Raw genomic sequence first — 19,095 nt, forward strand, 5'->3', positions numbered from 1 at the left:
GGCTACTCCAACCTCTCTTGTAGCCTTTAATTTGTCTGCGAATGGCCCTCCACCACTTTGGCTTGCCTGATCTAAGCTTCAGACTGCCAAACAAACTCCTAAAGCTTTCTCAGCCCTTTCAGCAAACTACTGTCACATTGTTCATAGCCTACTTTTAGGTCCTCAGTGTCTTCCAGGAAGCCTCAGCGTTGCTTGATCTACCTGCGGTTTGTTCCTACGGCAGAGATAGGCCTGTAATTAGCATTTCTTGCACTGTGGATTCCTTATCCTCTTAAACAGACTTGCGGATGGCTTTTGGATCAAACAGAGAGGCATGCAACCCTACCTTTTTCCTTGGACAGACCACACTTCTTGTCAAAGAGACCCAACTCTCATCTAGCATTAATGAACTCTGCCACGATTCCTCTAGAACAGATTGTCTTCCAACTCAGGCTCCCCCAAAGATATAATACTTATTTTCTTCTTAGGTTGTGGCTATTTTCTTAGATCTGTGACTTCTTTAGGGCATATGATCTCCACAACTAAAGTCCATCTCACTTGTGTACTAAGCCTCTCCTTTGGCCTCTCATTTATACTTCTGTGTTAGTGATCTTGGGGGTTTTCCTTGTCCATCAAGAAACTCCTATTTTACCACTCAACAACCAATTAGATTAAACAATTAATTCACTTGGGTCTCAAACCCACAACTTTGGGTCAAAACCCCAACCACTTTGGCACTTTTCCCAACCAACTAACTTTTGGTGGATTTCCACCACTCATAAATACCTTCCAAGCTACCCAATTTCCAACAGCAAAGTGGGCAGTTATTTGAGATCTCAAAGTTGTCATCTGTGACTCGGCCCTTGCGGGATACTCTCAGCCTTGGGCCAAATGACAGTCACATTTATATGGGGGACACTTTTGGGGAGGGGCATCCCACCATCTCCATTGGTTGTTGGAATTGTAATGGTGTGTTTTGGTCTTCACTAGGTACACTTCAAGTTGTTATCAAGTCCCATCACCTTCTTTTCCTCAGAGAGAGACACCACCCCCAATTCAAGGGTACCACTGGATATGATCATGTTGACAAGAGACAAGATTTGACAATGTCAAAGGGTTAGGGGTGGTGGCCTACCTTGTACATGACTCTTAGAAATCCAGTCATTATGATATCATCTGATGAACATGTTAGATATCTATGTGTATGCATCCATCATAAGAGCTCCTTGCTCAAAGACAATTAGATTGCAGTCTGCTACTTCCCCCTAGCCTCGTCACACTTTGCACTTCATAATGAATCTAAGGGGGACACCTTCCTTGACCTTTATGCAAATATCTCCCACTATTCAACTCTTGGGGAGATCATTCTTCTGGGTGATTTTAACACTCACACCAGGAACCTTTAGGTGACCCTACATGATCGAACTAAGGACAAACTTTGCCTCCAGGAGATAGAGTTGCAATCCATGGATCTCCAAAGGTGTTCTCAAGACATGAATGGGCCCCCCACAAGTTATGGGAGGCATCTTCTGCAGCAAGGAGAATCTCACAGTCCATTGATTATGAGCAGGCTCCCTTGTTTCCCAAGATCAAGTGACTTCTCTTGTTTTCCCCATAGGAGGGGTGGTTGTGTGGTGGATTATGTTCTGGCCAACCAAGACTTCCCCCCCACACATCAAGCACCTCTCCATATCTCCTCTCCTTTAGGAAGATCATGCTCTTCTCATTTTCACCCTCTCTACACCCCCCATCCAATCAAACCACCATCCCGTACCACCTTCCTTTTTGATAGAGATTATGGCATCCCCTACACTACTCGCCTTAAGGAATTTATTCCCCCCATTTCCCACTTTAGAATAATGGGCACAACCACAGCCAAGTACGAGATACTCTCTACAGCCCTTGAGGATGTTTCCCTTGATTCCTATCCCCACTCCACCTGCCAGAACGTCCATAAGTCTACCTCAGGATCCTGCCCCATGAACTATTGGTTTGATGAGGAATGTTAATCCTTCCACAAGAGGCTCTGATTCACCATCACACAGGACGCCTCATCCTTCCCACACCTCGACAAAGCTTATTGCCAACTTCTTCGTCATAAAAATTATGCATTTCTTTCCCAAAGAAGACGTGAACTTCATACCACCCTCCACTACTCCCCAGAAACTCTTTGGTGTGCCCTTTTTCCTAGATGCCATGATATTATTATTCCCCTCATTGGGTGTTATGGCACTAAGTCTTAATCTCTCTAATTTTGATGACCGTTTGTGGCGTCTTTTGATTGGATAGGTGATATGCCTTCAGGCAGTCGCTTGTGGTGGCTATTTTACAGCCCTCTTTTGTAAAATGCAAGTATATCTATTGTAATTAAATAGAAATATGGAACATTTTATAAAAAACAAGTACATAGAATTATAAATAAATACAACCACCAATGGTGTTTAAGCTAGCCAGGGCTATATACGAAGTATAGGATAGAATCTCCAAATAACCATTCTTCATAAGTTCACTCTTCAGTGTAAATGCAAATAAATCGGCAATAATAATAGCTTATGATGGGTGGTTAGCCTTTGTTGAGTGTCTATCCATTCTAGGTTAAACCCCACTTTTATTTGTTGCAATGTCATTTGTCATTTTAAAGGGAAGACATAGCCCAGGCACTCTTTAGCTATTATTATTTCTTGTATTTTCAGATCCCAGTGACCTATTTCGGTCAATAGTGGATATTAATATAATTTTATTCCAAATCCAAATGTCATACACACTACCAATGAAGTATGGGATGCAACAAATTAACTATGTTGCAAAATACTTTATCATAAAGTTAACCTTGCATCTTATATACTTTAAACAGTACTAAGATAAATTCCAATATTCCTATTTGCTCTTACAAAACAAGAACAAAAAGTTTCAGAACCATACTGATGCCCTTGTGAAAGCACCATCGACCCATTCAGCTAGTTGCAACGCTACTTTATCTTCTGGTGGCAATGCAAACCGATGAACAGCCTCTTCTCCAATATCATATTGTGCTCTCTGCATGCATCTGTAATCAATCACAATTGAAGGCAAAGATTATAAACATGTCCAAGTTATTTGCAATCATAACAGTGCACATTCTTGACCTATGAGGAAAGACATTTATGTACAATATATCAAAAAGTTCAAAAGAATCTGCAAAGTATCTAAGTTAGGGATTACAAGAAACAGAGCACATGACCAAGTATAGAAGCAACAGATGCCAACCATCTGCCAGCACCACTAATAATACGTTCCAATGTGACATAAGCAATCCATGCCAATACATACATAGAACTTAACTACAATGAAACATGTTGCCCCTCATATTGTATGAGGGCAAACCCTTGTGATTTTCATCACAGTATTGATGCTTTTTCACCACAAGACATGATGTACAGGGTGACACCATGGGGTACCCGACAGATATATGGGCATTATTATGGATGCACATACTTTCCCTAGCACTTCCCTTTGTGCTTATCTGACCGCAGCCAACAATGAGTGTGCAGTGTCTAGAGGAAAGCATGTTGCTAAACACTAGTCTGTTTGTACATTTGAAGCATATCAGGAGCATGTCAGGATTTTAAATGGTTTACTATTGAGTCTTCACGTATCATGGATATATTAGTATTATGGTGATATATTGTGCTAGGATGTTGTATGGTGGTACTTAGGCTTGGTGGATGAGCACCCTAGCACACGGGAGTGGATTTCACATGTGAATTACGCCTTGGTAATATAAACTATCATTCTTTGTCCAGCACTCCACTTATGCACTTGGTTCCATGGTAATACACTTTTCATTGATGGGGCACCCCCTTATTCACATAAGCATTACAACATTATTAGAACATCACTTTGGGGGCTATTTATTTAATGATCTTGACTGCCCCTTTTGAATTATAATTTTTCACATATTTGAGGGATAGGGGATATATGTTGAAAATGTAGCGAGCAAGGTCTTCTGGCTTGTGTCTTAGCCAGTGAAGACATCGAATTGTCCAAATGAGTTAGACTTCAGTTAGGATGAGTTATTTCCAGTTTACTGGAATAATCATCAAGTTAGCATGTGTAGAGTTAGAGCTTCAGTTAAAGAGGAGTATTCATCATATTGACTACAGAACGAGGTGGCAGCGACAAGATCAATTAGAGCGAGTTAGCATTCAGTCTTGATTGAAGGAAAAACGAGTTAAGAAGTCTAGTATTGATTGGAGAGAAAAAGAGTATCACTTAGTTAACTCGTCAATCAGAAATCAAGTTCTAAATTTCAATTGGGCCTCCTTGCATGTTCGATTTGGGTCTATAAAGAGGAGGATGAAGGAACAAGGAATTCACAGTTTTCTGCACAAAGGTTTGTGAGAAAAGTCAGCTCATGAGTTTATGTGAAGATCCTTCATTGTGGAGAGCGCAGGAATTGTGCCCTAAGAAATAGGACGAACAAGTGCGCAAGGATTTAGAAAGTGACTGTGTGCAGTGTTGAGGAGTTGGTGTCCTAAACAATAGGAGGTAGGAAGTGCACTAAGAAATAGGGCACAAGTGCGCTAGAAAATAGGACCTGGAGTGCGCAAGGAAAAAGAACTGTGCAAGGATTTAGGGCCCCCAGTGCGCAAGAAAGGAGCAGGATCGAGCAACAGATCAGTGAATTTGCGGAGCTAGTCAAGGAGGCAACAGAGGATTGGTTGCAAGCTAGAGGGCTGTGATCAAGCTGTTATCAAGGCAAGACGAGATCAACTATATCAGTTGAGATTTGTGAGAGAAGCAGAACGCTTTCTCAAGATAGACAGAGCACTTTGTAATAGATTTGATTTGCTCCAGAACAATCAATAAAACACCACATCAAGAAAGCAGGGTTCTCCTGTTGGGTTTCCTAAGAACAATAAGTGTGTCAATTTGTGTGATGTGTTTTCATCTCTTTGTTTTTATGCCATTGCTTATGAATTTTTAAGAGACTTTATATCTTGGTGAAAGTAAACCAGATTTCATTTTTCAGTTATTCATCTAAGTAGTTGCAAAGTTTCATGGAAATTTAACATTATCAAAGCAGAGATCAATATAAAGACCAGCACCAGATTGACCAATTAGTAAACAACGCAGATCAAGCAAAAGGCTTGTGCTAGAGTTAGAAGAGAAGAGCAATTCTTTGGATAGCAGTAAGGTGTTCCAAGGACTAAGGTCAGATCACAATTTAGAGGGAGCCTCGAATTTATGCTCATCGAAGGAGCAGATCTCAGTGGTGTTGGAAGATAATGGAGAGCTCGAGTATGTGAAGTAGGCAATAGCTCCACCTCAATATGCCCAAAAATTGATCCAGCATAACAAGAATGACACCAAGGCAAGAAGGATCATTCTTGAGGGGATCAAAGACCATATTATCCCTCATCTCCATGAGAAGAAGACGACATCTCAGATGTTTAAAAAAAATCTTAGATTTGTGTCAGGGTTCCAGTGATGCCAAGAAGCTTGCTCTCAAGGAGAAGCTAAGAAGTATCTAGATGAGCAATGGAGAGTGCATCATCACATATCTTTCGAAGTTCACTCAAGTTCGAGATGAGTTAGGTGGAGTGGGCGCGAATGTAGCAGAAAGTGACCTTGTGAGTCTTGTGCTTCTGGAACTTCATAAGTCTTGGTATAGTTTCCAGGATTCAGTAAGTGGCAAAAACAATATTACCAGTTCGGAAAGGATATGGAGTGACTACATTCGAGAAGAAATCTAGAGAGGAACGAGAGCTGGTAGAGAAGCTCCAATAAAGGACGAGGAGATCTTTTCACTAGCAGGAAAACTTACTAGAGCCAAGGGCAAGATGGGCCAAGGAGAGGCCGAGTCCAATCAGAAGGGCGAGAAGAAAAAGAAGGATCTGAGTAAGATCAAGTGCTTCCATTACCATGAGTTTAGACACTATGCCACTAAGTATCCTAATTGGAAGGAGTCCAGTAAGCATCATGTGGCTACAGCAGCTGAGGTAGATGAGTTTTCTGCTCAGTTGGAGAGGGATTTCTCATTGATAGCTTGCGTGGTAAGCTCAGCAGACAATGGTGCATGGTATATTGCTTCAGGACCATCCTTCCACATGACTGAGAGCAAGGAATATTTCATATGCATGAAGGAGAAGGATATGATGGCAAGTACGCAACTAGGGGAGTTGGTACTGCCATTTTTTACAAGAAGTCAAGCAACCCTCTCCATATCAGAGATGTCCTGTATGTTCTAGGCCTGAAGCAAATCCTTGTTTCAGTAGCTACCCTTGAGGACAAGGGTTATGATGTCATCTTTAGCAGAGGTAAGGCTTATCTCCAACACTTACCTTTTGGAAGTAAGAAGCAAATTGGTGTGAGGATGAAGAAACTCTAGCTACTACAAGTTAAGACAAGCACAACCTTGAGCAACAAGGAAAGAAGTGTACGGAGTAGAGCTTTGAGGGAGTCCTTAGAGCAATAGCATGTTAGAGCCCAAGAAGGAGCCAGTATCACAGTTTGAGTCTCAACTAGTTGGCAAGTGGGTCGACTAACAAGATGAGGAGGAGAAAAGGCCAGGGCAAGTGGAGACAAACACTCAGTCAAAGACTTCCAGTACAGGGAGAGTTCGAGCCAAGGGGGAGGCAAATTGTTTAGGGAAGATAAGGAGAGAGTTGAATCTCCTAGTACGACATTCAAGTAGAGTAAACAGCCATAGATATACATGGGATACATGGCACTTATGACTAAAGTGATAAACTTAGATCATAGGAGCATCGTTGGAAGGAACAAATCTTCAGATCAAATTCCGCAACAAGTAGAGAAGTCTTCTAGTTCAAAGGGAACAGCTGCAGCAGCAAATAATGCGGTGCTATTGGAGACAAATCAAAGTGGAAGATGTTCTTCTAGAAGTACCTTCCTCGCTAAGAGGGAGTGTTACGAACATAGAATTGTATATAAATAATGATTCAATGAATAATCAAAATAATGATTATTTAAATAGTCATTAATTAACTGAAAATGCATGTTTAAAAGACATGCACAATCATGAAATGACATCTGCTCAGGTATATAAGTAGGGTCTCATTATAACATTCGATCATCCTTGTACATTTTATATATATTAATAAATTATTATTACAAATATATTTTGTGTATTTTTACATTAAAGTCAACAAACTACGAGTTTTGTTGCTTCAATGGTATCAGAGCCATGTGAGTCCTTGAACATTATCTACCGCACAATATGCCATTACGTTTACGTCCTGAATTCATTGAACAGTTTAGTAAAATTAAAAAAAAAATTCAACAATTAGAAAAATCATGTGCAGAAGTTACAGTAAGTCTAAAGGAAATCGATAATAAGAAAGATGATAGCAACAATGAAGAAACAAAACGAGGTGAAGTAGGAGAAGAAGATTTTGATCAGAATGATGATAATGAAAATGAAGATGTAATAGATAATGAAAATGAAGATAAAAATGATACAGATCAAGATGATGATCCATATGAAGATGATGTGAATGAAGACTATCTTGAGAAACAAGAAGAGGAACAATATCATAACAATGGGGGAGATGTTGAAGAAGACATTGATGACGATGAAGAGGAAAATGTGGAAGAAATAGAAAAAGAAATTTTTGAAAATAATGAAAATAATTATGAAGATGACATATTTGAAAAAGAAAAAGTAGATTATGGGAAAGAGGAGGAAGAAAACCATGATCTAAATGATGAGAATAATGCACAAAACATTACATTTAATAATGGAGGAGATAGACTTGATCATAATGAAGAAGATCCACATGAAGATGAAGATGACCTCAACAACGATTGTGATGAAAAGGATAGTCAAAATGGGTATATGAAAACTAAAGAAGAAAATAACTTTGAAGAAGATAGTTTGGATCCTATATTAAAGCATCTTTATGATAATTTGAAATTAACCACGAGGGAAGTGGCTTCACCTCTTCAAGACTTTCAGAAGCCCTTGAGAACCCTAAAAAACCTGATTCATATTCCTGTTTGTGCAAAATATCTAGTCAATCATCCATCTTGGATATGCAAAGGCAATGATGTGGACAGACGACTCACTGAAGTTGAAAGTATACTTGGAACCTTTTTCCATGTCAGTACTTTACCTGATGTGTTTACAAGAGAAGAACACGGTGTTGGGCACCAAATATTTTCTCAAGCAAAGATTCACCGTCAAGTAGATTTACAATCCACATTCACTACAAATAAGACGGTTATGCATCAGTTATATGAAGGTGTCCATAATGTTTTGTATCATCTCTTAAAGAATTCAAATAAGCATGAAAAGGTACTTGAATACTTGGCAAAAGTCATTGATAAAAATGCAACAAGGGCATGAATCAATATAAATCATCTTAAATGTGTCAGCGCTAGCATGTTTGTGAATCTCGGTGTTGTTATGCTAAAGGTTTGTGCACCATTTCTAGAAGATTTGAAAAAATTGACCTTGATTGATCCAAATTATATCCTACATAGCAGTGGTCTTCATTTTCAGAGTTTGACAACACTTTATGCATCATCTGAAGAGATTGCAGCTTGGGTGGATAGAGGGAACTATTCACGTACTGAAAGTTTCAGGTAGTTTCAACAACAGAAGGAACAAGAGGAACATCGTGTCTTATGATCTCAAGAAGCCACGAGTTTTGGCAGTAACCATGCCTCTAATTCTGTTATCTCTAATTCCATACATAAATCCTCGACTGATGAAAGACAGACCAGATATTCTTTTGTTACTGAATTTTTTTCCATGACAGCAAGAAGATTGAACTTAGGTCTTTTGAGAGCATTGCCCAACTACAAGAGACTAATGCATGATCTCGCATGGAGTAAAGAGGCACTTGCTACACTTGAAGCCCAACGTGGTACAGGAGCTCCTCCACAATTAGAGCAAGAAATTGCTAATGCAAAGATAGAAATTGACCGGTTATCTCAACAAAGGCTTTGCTATGAGGCTCAAATACTCAAGGATGTGCCACTTCTTCAACAAACTTTAAGCTTCTACAGACTAATGCTAATATTGCTAGATAACATTGTTGGTGGATTTAAAATACCTCTACCTGTTGAATGCCCAATAGAATTTGCCTCCATGCCAGAACACTTCGTGGATGATGCCATGGAGCTTTTACTTATTACCGCTCGGGTTCCAAGGTGTTTAGTCGGTGTTGTGTTGGATGTTTTCATAAATTTTATTATCATGTTTGTGTTGGATGTTTTCATAAATTTTATTATCATGTTTATGGTGAGTCCACTCTATGTCAAGAACCCTGTCGTAAATTACGCACAACTGATATCGCATGAAATGTCGGAATTTGAGAAACTTTGTATTTCTAAAGACATTTCTCGCACGTTAAAATCCCTAGCATTATCTGAAACCTACAGCAGGTCTCACTACAATGTTTTGAAAGCGTATGACGTGTATGACAGAGCCCACGCAGGATATATTCAGGGAATGAGTTACATAGCCGGCTTGTTGCTTCTTTACATGAACGAGGAGTCAGCATTTTGGACGATGGTTGCAATGTTGAATAAGCTGGAAATGCATGGTATATATTCGGTACATGCCCCTCATTTACAACAATACCTCTTTCAGTTTAGAATGTTGGTGAAGATACTGCTGCCAGGATGTGTCATCATTTTGAGGAGCAGAGGATCGTGCCATCAATGTCAAACGGTGTGGTCAAACAGTGTGATACATTTGCATCGATACACCGTGGACGTCTAATTGGCTCAATATATATATACATGGTTCAATATATTGGGTTGTATAATTACATTGGTATACATCGATTACACGGGTGGAGTGTGTGTATATATATATATATATATATATATATATATATGATTCGATATATTGGGTTGTATAATTGAATCGGTATACATAGATTACACTGGGTGTGGAGTATTTATATACAGTCGGTTCAATACACTGTGCTCGAAAAATGCGGATCGATACAGAAAGCGTGGTTCGATATATATTAATTCAATCACATAATTACCATTCGAATTATATTATATAGTTATAAATTAATTAATTAATTTAATTAATTCAGTTATTAAAAATAAATAAATAAAAAATAAAAGAAGTAATAACAATAATAATTATATTATTATTATTATTTAATTAAAAAAATGACTTATACAAGGTGAGCTACCAGTGACATCGAGTTACGTATGTCGAGATGACAAAACGCAAAGTGAAGAAATTGTTCGAGGTTAAGGTGAAGGAAACTGCCAACAATAAGCTTTGAGGACAAAGCTTTTGAGGGAAGGGGCAATGTTACAAACATAAAATTGTATAAAATAAAATAAACATAAATAAATATAAATAATGAATAATCAAAATAATGATTATTTAAATGTTGATTTGGGGTAGCATCAGATGTGCTCTAGCCACGATATTTGGTGGAGAGGTTAGGGCATATGAGATCTCCACTATCTTACTGAAGTGGAGATCACAAGAACACCAGCATACATCATAGTCAAGCCATAAATCATTGTTATAAAGACACTACCGTATATTACTGAAGATATCACATTGTCATAAGGACATTGTCATACATCACTGTCATTAGAACATTAGCATACATCTCTGCAACTCATTGAATAAGGGCCTCACAACCAGCCCTTTTTGTCTACTGTTTAGCTACTCCAAACTAACAAGTCTTTAGACGCTATACATTTTCCACTTAATTGTAAAAGGTTTGCCCTAGTTCACAATACTAGGGCACACCAAGCAGCCTCTAACAAGCCTCCAAATTCACTATACTTAGGCTGCTTAACATTGTTGTTCAAACACATACAGGGGCAGACCATATCATCTAGCAAATCATTGACATAGAATACAATTACTTACCCTTGAGGATATTAACTTCTTCTCACGAAAGGTTGGCCCTGTGCACGCTTTTAATCTCTAAAGATTCTACCTTGGTTAGGGCTTCTTGTAGCTGATGCTACATCTCCAATTCTAGCCTCCAAACCAAATGCAAACAGACCTTATCTTTACCGTTGTTTCACTAGCAAATTCAGCCCTTAGACATAGGTTTGAATGACCTCAGACCTTATCCAATTTAGGACCCATCCCTCCTGCAACAAACTCAAAATATGCAGCCCTATTCCCATGAGAAATCAGCCCTTGTGCATGGACAAAATCATCCACAAACTCAGCTTGTTGTTTGCCTTGATTCGATGCTCCAAGGCAGGGCTTATGGCCCTCCAAATAGGTTACCACAAGGGCCTTACTTTTGAAATATCTTGTGTCTTCTGGTGTTACTAAATTTGGCTTCAATGTAAAATCCTATAGTGTTAGTTTTTTCTTTTTGTATGAAAATGTCAAAAACTTCCTTTTCGTATTTAGGATGAAGGACCCTAGGTTGCAGGAATCGCCCCCCCCCCGCCGGATCCAAACCCAGAATCGCGGATCGGAGCGAATCGTCCCGGAATCCACACTGGAAGCGCGATTCGCATTTGGAGGTGGCGCGATTCCGGCAAATAAAAACGATTCCTGCCAAATGCTGTTGCGGCCGCCCGGAACCGCGGATCGGAGGACGCTTCGGGCACGGGGTGGCGCCACGCAACCTGCCCGGAAGCGCACGCCACCCGCACGCCACCCAGGCGCAACCCGGACGCAACCCCGCGGCAGCGCATTTTTACTTTTTTTTTTTTTAATTTGTTTTAAAATGTAACTTAACTAGCATGAGGGGGTGGGTTAGGTGAGTTTAGGGTGAGTTTAGGGTGACTTTAGAAAAGAATAAAGCCCCCATTCTCTTCTCATTTGCTCACTTTGAGTTTATGAGAGTTGGAGAAGAGAAGAGAGGAGAGGAGAAGAGAAGAGAGGAAAGGAGAGGAGAAGAGAGGAGAGCTTGGAGGAGTGAAGAAGGAGGAGCTAGGAGAAGGAGGAGGAGCTTGGAGCAAGAGCTTGGAGGACTTCATCTACAAGAGCTAAAGAGGTAAGTTCAAACCCCAAACTCCCTTGTTTTTTTGAAAAAAAATTGTATTTTTCTCCTCCCTCTCCTACTCTTTCCCATTGTTTCTACTTGCTCCTTTATTTACAGGTTGTCCACCACCTATATCCATATTCCAAGATGGTGTTCTTTTGGCTTCTATGTATCATTCCACTCTTGGTTTTAATGATGGCAAGGGTGAGGAATAGAGGGGAAGAGGAAGGGGATGAACTTGGTCCTAATAGTAGTGACCCAATGTATGATGAGGAGGAAGGGTTTGAAGAGGAAGGGGATGAACTTGAAGAGGACACTGAAGCACAAGATGGGAAAGGTACATCAAATCCCTTGTGGAACTATGTGACCAAACTTGAAGGGGGAAAGGGTGGTGGATCTTACAAATGGATGTGCCCTCATGGTTGTCATGGAGGAAAACCATATACGGGTTCATATACCCGTCTGAGGAGGCATCTTTGTGGGGTGCTAGACAGTGATGAAAAAAAGGGTTCCGTGGGGGTAACCATTTGCCCAAACATTTCAAGTGAACAAAGACAAAAATACATCAAAATAGAGATGGCTGCACAACGAAAAAACAAGAAACAAAAAACTCATTCTGAATCAAGTGCAACCTCTAAATTTGGTAGTTGCCCATCTCCTCATGGTACTTTTGCAACCTCTGGAGGTAGAAAAACAATAGGGGATTTCCTTAATGTTTCTGGGAGGGATGATGTGGATGGAAAGATAGTCCGTTTTCTTTGTGCTTGCGGTGTACCATTCAATGTGCTTCGCTCTCCCTATTGGCATGACATGGTAAAGGCCATCAATGAAGCCCCAAAAGGATACAAGGCCCCCAACTATGAGAAAGCTAGAACAGTGTTATTAGAAAGAGAAAAAGCTAAGGTTCAAAGAGCATTGACACGTTTTACACATGAGTGGGTGGATTCTGGGGTATCCATTGTATCAGATGGGTGGACAAATATTAGAAACCAACATTTGATAAATGTTCTTGGTGTTTCTTCTAGTGGTGCAGTATTTATTGCATCTCATGACTCCTCCTCCATCAGTGCAACTGCACCAAACATTGCAGATCTCCTATTGAAATCAATCAAAGATGTTGGTCCGAATAATGTGGTTCAAGTGATCACAGATAATGCAGCAAATTGTAAGTTAGCAGGAAAAATTATTGAGCGTACTCATCCACACATCTTTTGGTCTGGGTGCCTGGTTCACACATTGAACCTTTTGATGCATGATATTGTGAAACACAAAGATTGTGGGTGGATTGCTGAGGTTTACAGGAAAGGGAAGCAGCTCATTAAATTCATCACAGGGCATACAAGGGTAAACTACTTCTATGGCACTTACTCCAAGTTGCAATTGCTTAAAATTGCAAAGACAAGATTTGCTAGTTATTACCTCACCTTTAGGCGGCTAGTGAGGGTGAGACAAGCTTTAACTAATCTGGTGTGTGCTGAAACATGGGATGAAATTAACGTCAGTACAGATGGTGCTAATGAAGTCAAGGACACTATTCTTGACAGTTACTTTTGGTCACAGGTTAAATATGTTTTGCAATTCACCAAACCAATTTATTACATGATCAAGTTTGCAGATTCAGATCGACCAGTAATTGGGGAGGTGTATGAGCAAATGGATAGCATGTTGGGGCAGATTAAAGACATTGTTGAGCCTAGAGATACCACCTTGTACAATTATATTCGTGAAGAGGTGGAAAAACGATGGGATATGCTAAATGTTCCATTGCATGCATTAGCATATGTTTTGACACCTAAATACTATCATCCATCATGGCTTTCAAAACCAGCACCTGGGGGGGGAGTCAGGAGAAAACCACACCAAGATAAAGAGGTTCACGAAAAATATATGGCTGCATTGAGTAGATTAATCCCTGATGAGGAGGAGGCTGCATTGGTACGGAGACAGGTGAGCAACTATACGAGCAACACTGGTCCATTTTCGAGCATGCATGCAATTCAAGATCGAGAGCATTTTTCTGCTCTTGAGTGGTGGAACATGCATGGAGGGCCTACTCCACTTCTACAGAGTTTGGCATTGCGGGTGCTATCACAGGTGGTAAACACTTCTTCTGCAGAGAGGTGTTGGAGCTCTTATTCTTTCATCCACAGTGTTAAAAGGAACAGGTTGAATTTAGACCGGGCAGAGAGCTTGGTTTATGTTCATTACAACTTGCGATTGTTGTCCCATTACTGTGAAGATGCAAAGTCTAATAAAGACTTGTTGACTTGGGACAAGAATCCAGAGGAGCCCAATTTGGAGGATGGAGTGTTGCGACTAGAGCAATTAGAGGATTCTCTTATCCAGGTATGTCCATTGTGGTATGAATTTTCCAATTTTCCCTTATAAAGCATTTCTCTAATTCATGTTTTTAATTATTTTGTTAACTAGTGTTTTTTTTTTTGCATGAATTTTTTGAGCGATTCTAGGATGATGACACGGGTGTTGATATGCCACCACCCCCACCCCCATCTGGTCCCTTGGTTTCTAGGTTCCATGGTTCAACACCAACGGCAGGGGGTTCGTCTTCATCAGTTCCAGTGCCACGACTTACACAGGGACCATCTTCTTTATTGCCACCACGTGGAGGCCCGCCATCACGTTCTATTCGTGGTGGAAGGAGGAGAGATTAGTAGATATATTCACAATCTACTTCTTTTTGTCATAGATTACTCATTAGACTTGTAGACTTGTGAATTTGAATTTTGAACCTTTTTGGCTTGGCGGTGACCAAGTGACATATTTTGTAAACATTATTATTTGAATTTTGGACATGACAAATGTTGACAGTTGCTCACTTGCTAGATAAATCATAATATGCTCTATGTTTTATGTTTTATAATATGCTTAAATGTTTTATGTTTTATAATATGCTTAAAAATTTGATGTATGTTTGTAATAGCTAGAATATAGATGATTGTTGTACATACTAGTAACTACAATGGAATCATGGATGCCATATCTATCTTGATTTATGCAAAAATATGCATGTTTTCATGTCTTCTACAATTAATTTGGTATTTGGGATGTTTGTTTTGAGTATAAATGCAAAAAAATATATAAAAATATATATATATAGCAGACGCTTCCGCGGACGCTTCGCTCCCTAGATTTTTGGAAAATGACGCTTCCGCGCTCCGCGCTTCCGCTTCGCTCCCGCTTCGTGCAACATTGGTCTAGGGCGAACCTAGAATTATATCACTATTGTCGCAAAATAAGGTTTTAATGATGAATTGCAAAGCAAAAATATGGTCTCCAATGCAGAGTTGTAGATTGTTTATGTTATATTGTTTATTATTCATCGCATCCATTATCTCAATTATGTTTGATTTAGGAATCACTAATTGGTTAGCACATTCAGTACTAACATAATTGTTATCCTGAGTAGGATCAATAGAGATTATAATGTCCCTTCCTGCAAGTGATCCTTTGATTTTAAAGGAGTCGTCTAACGAAGCAGAGGAATTCCCTGGACGGCCAAAAATGGCTGAAATCCGGGCAAAAAAATTTCAAAAAATCTTGTAGAGGCAGTGTTTGAATCGTGTTTTTGATAGTGGAAATGGATTCAGCACAATCAAAAACATCTAGAACACCTAAAATTTTGAAGTTTAACAACTATAACTTGGATTTACAAAAATCCTTGCTGGGTTTTCTCTAAATATGACTGGAACTTCCATAACTTTCCAGGCAACTCCTCCCCCTTGTTAGACTACGCGGATTTTAAATAGTGCATTAACGCACATCATAAAAGTTTTAGGAAATCCTCCATCACTGATCTCCATTTTTACGTTCCTTCAATTTTGCATTAGACTCCATTTGCATTCGTCGAAGAGCTTTGGGTTTAGAGGTAACCCCTTCTAATAAATTTGTATTTTTCTTTTTTATAATTATTATAATTTTTTTAATAATTTTGTTTTTTCTTTAACTAATTTTTTTAAATTATAATAATTCTTTTTTTTAAATTAAATATTAATTAATTATATAATTAATTAACTTATTAATTATATATTTGATTAATATATAACAATTGAATGTTATATGAATCATAAATGTGACCACCGTGGTCCGTGACTATATAATTAATAAACTATAACCCTTACGAATGGAACAGAACAGTGATATGCGGGGAAATAGAGTGTTTGACCGTCGGTGACAGCTCGAGGTTGATGGAATACGTAACGAGCAGGCAGGGAACAACGCAGACAGGGATGGTCGAGACATTGTGATGGTTGACCCGACGGAAAAGATTACGGATGGGAACGAATCAAGACAAGCCAGCAGGAAAAAATATAAAACAATGGATGGGATTGGTGATGGCGGTCGGAGCATTGTGAAGGGATCGATGTGGCGTTTAGCAAATTGGCAAGTTACAGGGATGGCGACTTGGTCAAAGAAGTCGTGACGGGTGGAAAACGAGGCAGCGTTTGGCAGTTAACAGGTTTATGTATTAAATTGGAGTATGATAGTGAACCAGTGGTTGGAAGCACGAGACAAATGAGTTGGAGGAGTGAGGTTACAGTTGTTCTGCAGTGGTGTGGATGCTACGGACGCCAGAGAAGAGTGCGTGCAGGCAGTTCGCTATGTAGAGAGTGTGGTGGTGGTGGTAACTGTGGACGATCAATCACTACAGTGGCTTGTCAAGGATCGGAGCGAAGCTTGCGGCTATGTGCTATGGCGACAGGTTGTCAGATGGTTTTGCAATTCTTGTGTAGACTACGTGTAGCGGGAGACATAACTACAACAGCAGGGAATGTTGTTTTGTTATTTTATTTTATTTTTATTATATATATATATATATATTATATTATATATATTGATAAAATATATATATATATTATATATATTGATAAAATATATATATATATATATATTTCTTTTTACTTTTTTTATTATTTTATTATTTTATCTTATTTATTTATTTTATTTTTTTAAATATATATATCTTGAACTTGCTTTTATTTTGCCCTTTTTTCCGAGCTATTTTCTTATAAATCTTTTTTTTTCAACTTTCTTTCTCTTTTTTTTTAAATTTTATTTTTTTAAATGGCCATAGGCCTGACGACAAAATGGAGAATCTCTAAAATGTGTATCGAAATGCTTCGATTATGAAGCCAACAAAGTTGACGAAAATTGATGGCCAAAAGCTAGGATCAAAGGTGGCTCAGATACCAATGTAACAAACAAAGTTCATATACTTTAGCAGTATGCTTTGATATCAATGTAATGAACAAAGTTCATATACTTTAGCGATATACTTTGATATCAATGTAACGAACGAAATTTGTACTTTGCAACAATCTTCAAAATACTTTGAAGACAAAGACATACTTTGTAGGACAATAATATATTATATAAGAATATTTGAATACAAGTGAGATGATTAAAATGAGGGTGAGGTCCTGCTTATATAGCTAGGCAAACCAATGGTCATGTCCTTAGGGACACACCTCTTCATTGACTAATTACTAGTTAATTAATCATTAATCATTATTATTGTTATTTAAATTATTTCTATTATTTTATATATATTTTATTCATAACAAAAAACGGGGAAAGGCATATGCTCAGTGTTCTCAATCAACAGTTCCCTCTCAAGGAAGGAGAGCCTAGCTGCACATCCCCCTACACCAACTCGATGGCTAGTCATAAATACGGGGGATAGCACATGCTCAGTGTTCTCGATACATTCTCCTGCACTCCAAGCTACTCTCTGGAGAATATGAACTTTTCTCTCAGCAAAGGCTTGGTGAGAATGTCTGCAATATGCTCATTTGGTGAAGCCTCATTGCTTCCGTTCTACAATAAGTCACTGTGAGAGCCTCATTTCTCCCTCTATGTTGGAGCCCCAATGCTCCATCAATGGAACCATGTTTGACAATCTTGACGTTAGCTTTTGAAGTCACTTTGCTCGCAATATGATCAGCCATTGTTGGACTGGGTGCAATGGAAGTCTGCTACTTGCTCATCTAGGAAATCAAAGCAAGACCCATATTGAAGCAACACCTCAATGTGTTCTTCCTGTTTACAACACTCTTGGTTCACTTGGCATAGGCATATCTCTCCAGTCACAACACTTATCTCAATCCAGGACTAACTATATCATGAAGGTATCTCAATACCAGCGTTGCAGCATCCCAATATACATGTCTAGGCTTTATCTGGCTCAGAGAACATGTTGTAAAGTAAAGATCCATCCGGCTACCTCTCATCATGGGATCCACCAAATCTGAATATGAAGAGGAGTCTCTCAATAGATTCAGTGTAATCCATCATGCCAAGTTTCTGACAGCATACTTCCTTTGACAAGGAAGTCCTCATCATCTCTTTGTTACACCTATAGTCTCGAGAAGTGGATCACCTTGGGCTCAAAGGTCACTTCTTTCTAATGAGATGATTTGATCTTGTTAGAAATAAGTTATTAGCATTTAAAACCAAATATCAAAGACATACCTTCAACCTTGAAGAGTTGTTGGTGTCTACATCAGATGTCCATCAATCACAGCGTACCAAGAGGACTTATTCAATAAAATGAACACTTAAAAAAAAGGCAGCTCAAAGCTAAGCTCCCTCTTTAATGACTTCTATACAGAAAACACATACCTCTTGAAAGCTAAATGATCAAAAAAAGTAAGACCACTACATCATTACTGGACTTTGAAAGTCATTGAATGAAGTTTTACCCTTCCATTTTCATAATTGTCCATTACTGGCAATAGACTACCATGTTAAAGGTTGTTACAGTGGTTGAGGAGCAATACATGACATCTAGCATTGGAATTTTCATGTGATGTACCACATGCGAGGGAACTATGTCACACATCTACAGCTCGTTATTTCTTCTTTTGTCCATTTCCTCACGCTTCACAGTTGGTTAGAGGGGTGCCCTAGACTTTGCGCACATTGGTTGACCACTTCTCCACCTACTTGAGGGGCATTCCCTACATTGAGGGAGGCATGCTCACATGTGTGGGGTTTGATACCTTGTTTATGAGGATTTCATGTCTGATAAGAATGTAGCAATTATGTTCACATCACACACTCTAAAAACACATGTATTTCTCTTATATACTTTGCTATAGTTTGTCATCATGAACAGACTTGCAACTTCATGATCTTTGCTCAATGGTCCACTTGT

At 39.0% G+C, this 19,095-nt stretch overlaps 1 protein-coding gene across 1 annotated transcript in view; it reads right to left on the bottom strand.

The window, feature by feature from the left end:
• Window positions 1-19,095, bottom strand: part of LOC149225021 (zinc finger FYVE domain protein) — a 366,932-nt gene that overhangs the window by 287,144 nt on the left and 60,693 nt on the right. Inside the window, exon 6 of the mRNA XM_089388331.1 lies at window positions 2,902-3,025. Coding sequence (XP_089244457.1) covers window positions 2,902-3,025 — 124 coding nt within the window. The remainder of the gene's footprint in view (window positions 1-2,901; window positions 3,026-19,095) is intronic.

This window comes from Pinus tabuliformis, chromosome Q (assembly GCF_031772625.1).
Source record: "Pinus tabuliformis cultivar Carrire ecotype Pingquan chromosome Q, CPIR1, whole genome shotgun sequence".
Lineage (NCBI taxonomy): Eukaryota > Viridiplantae > Streptophyta > Pinopsida > Pinales > Pinaceae > Pinus > Pinus tabuliformis.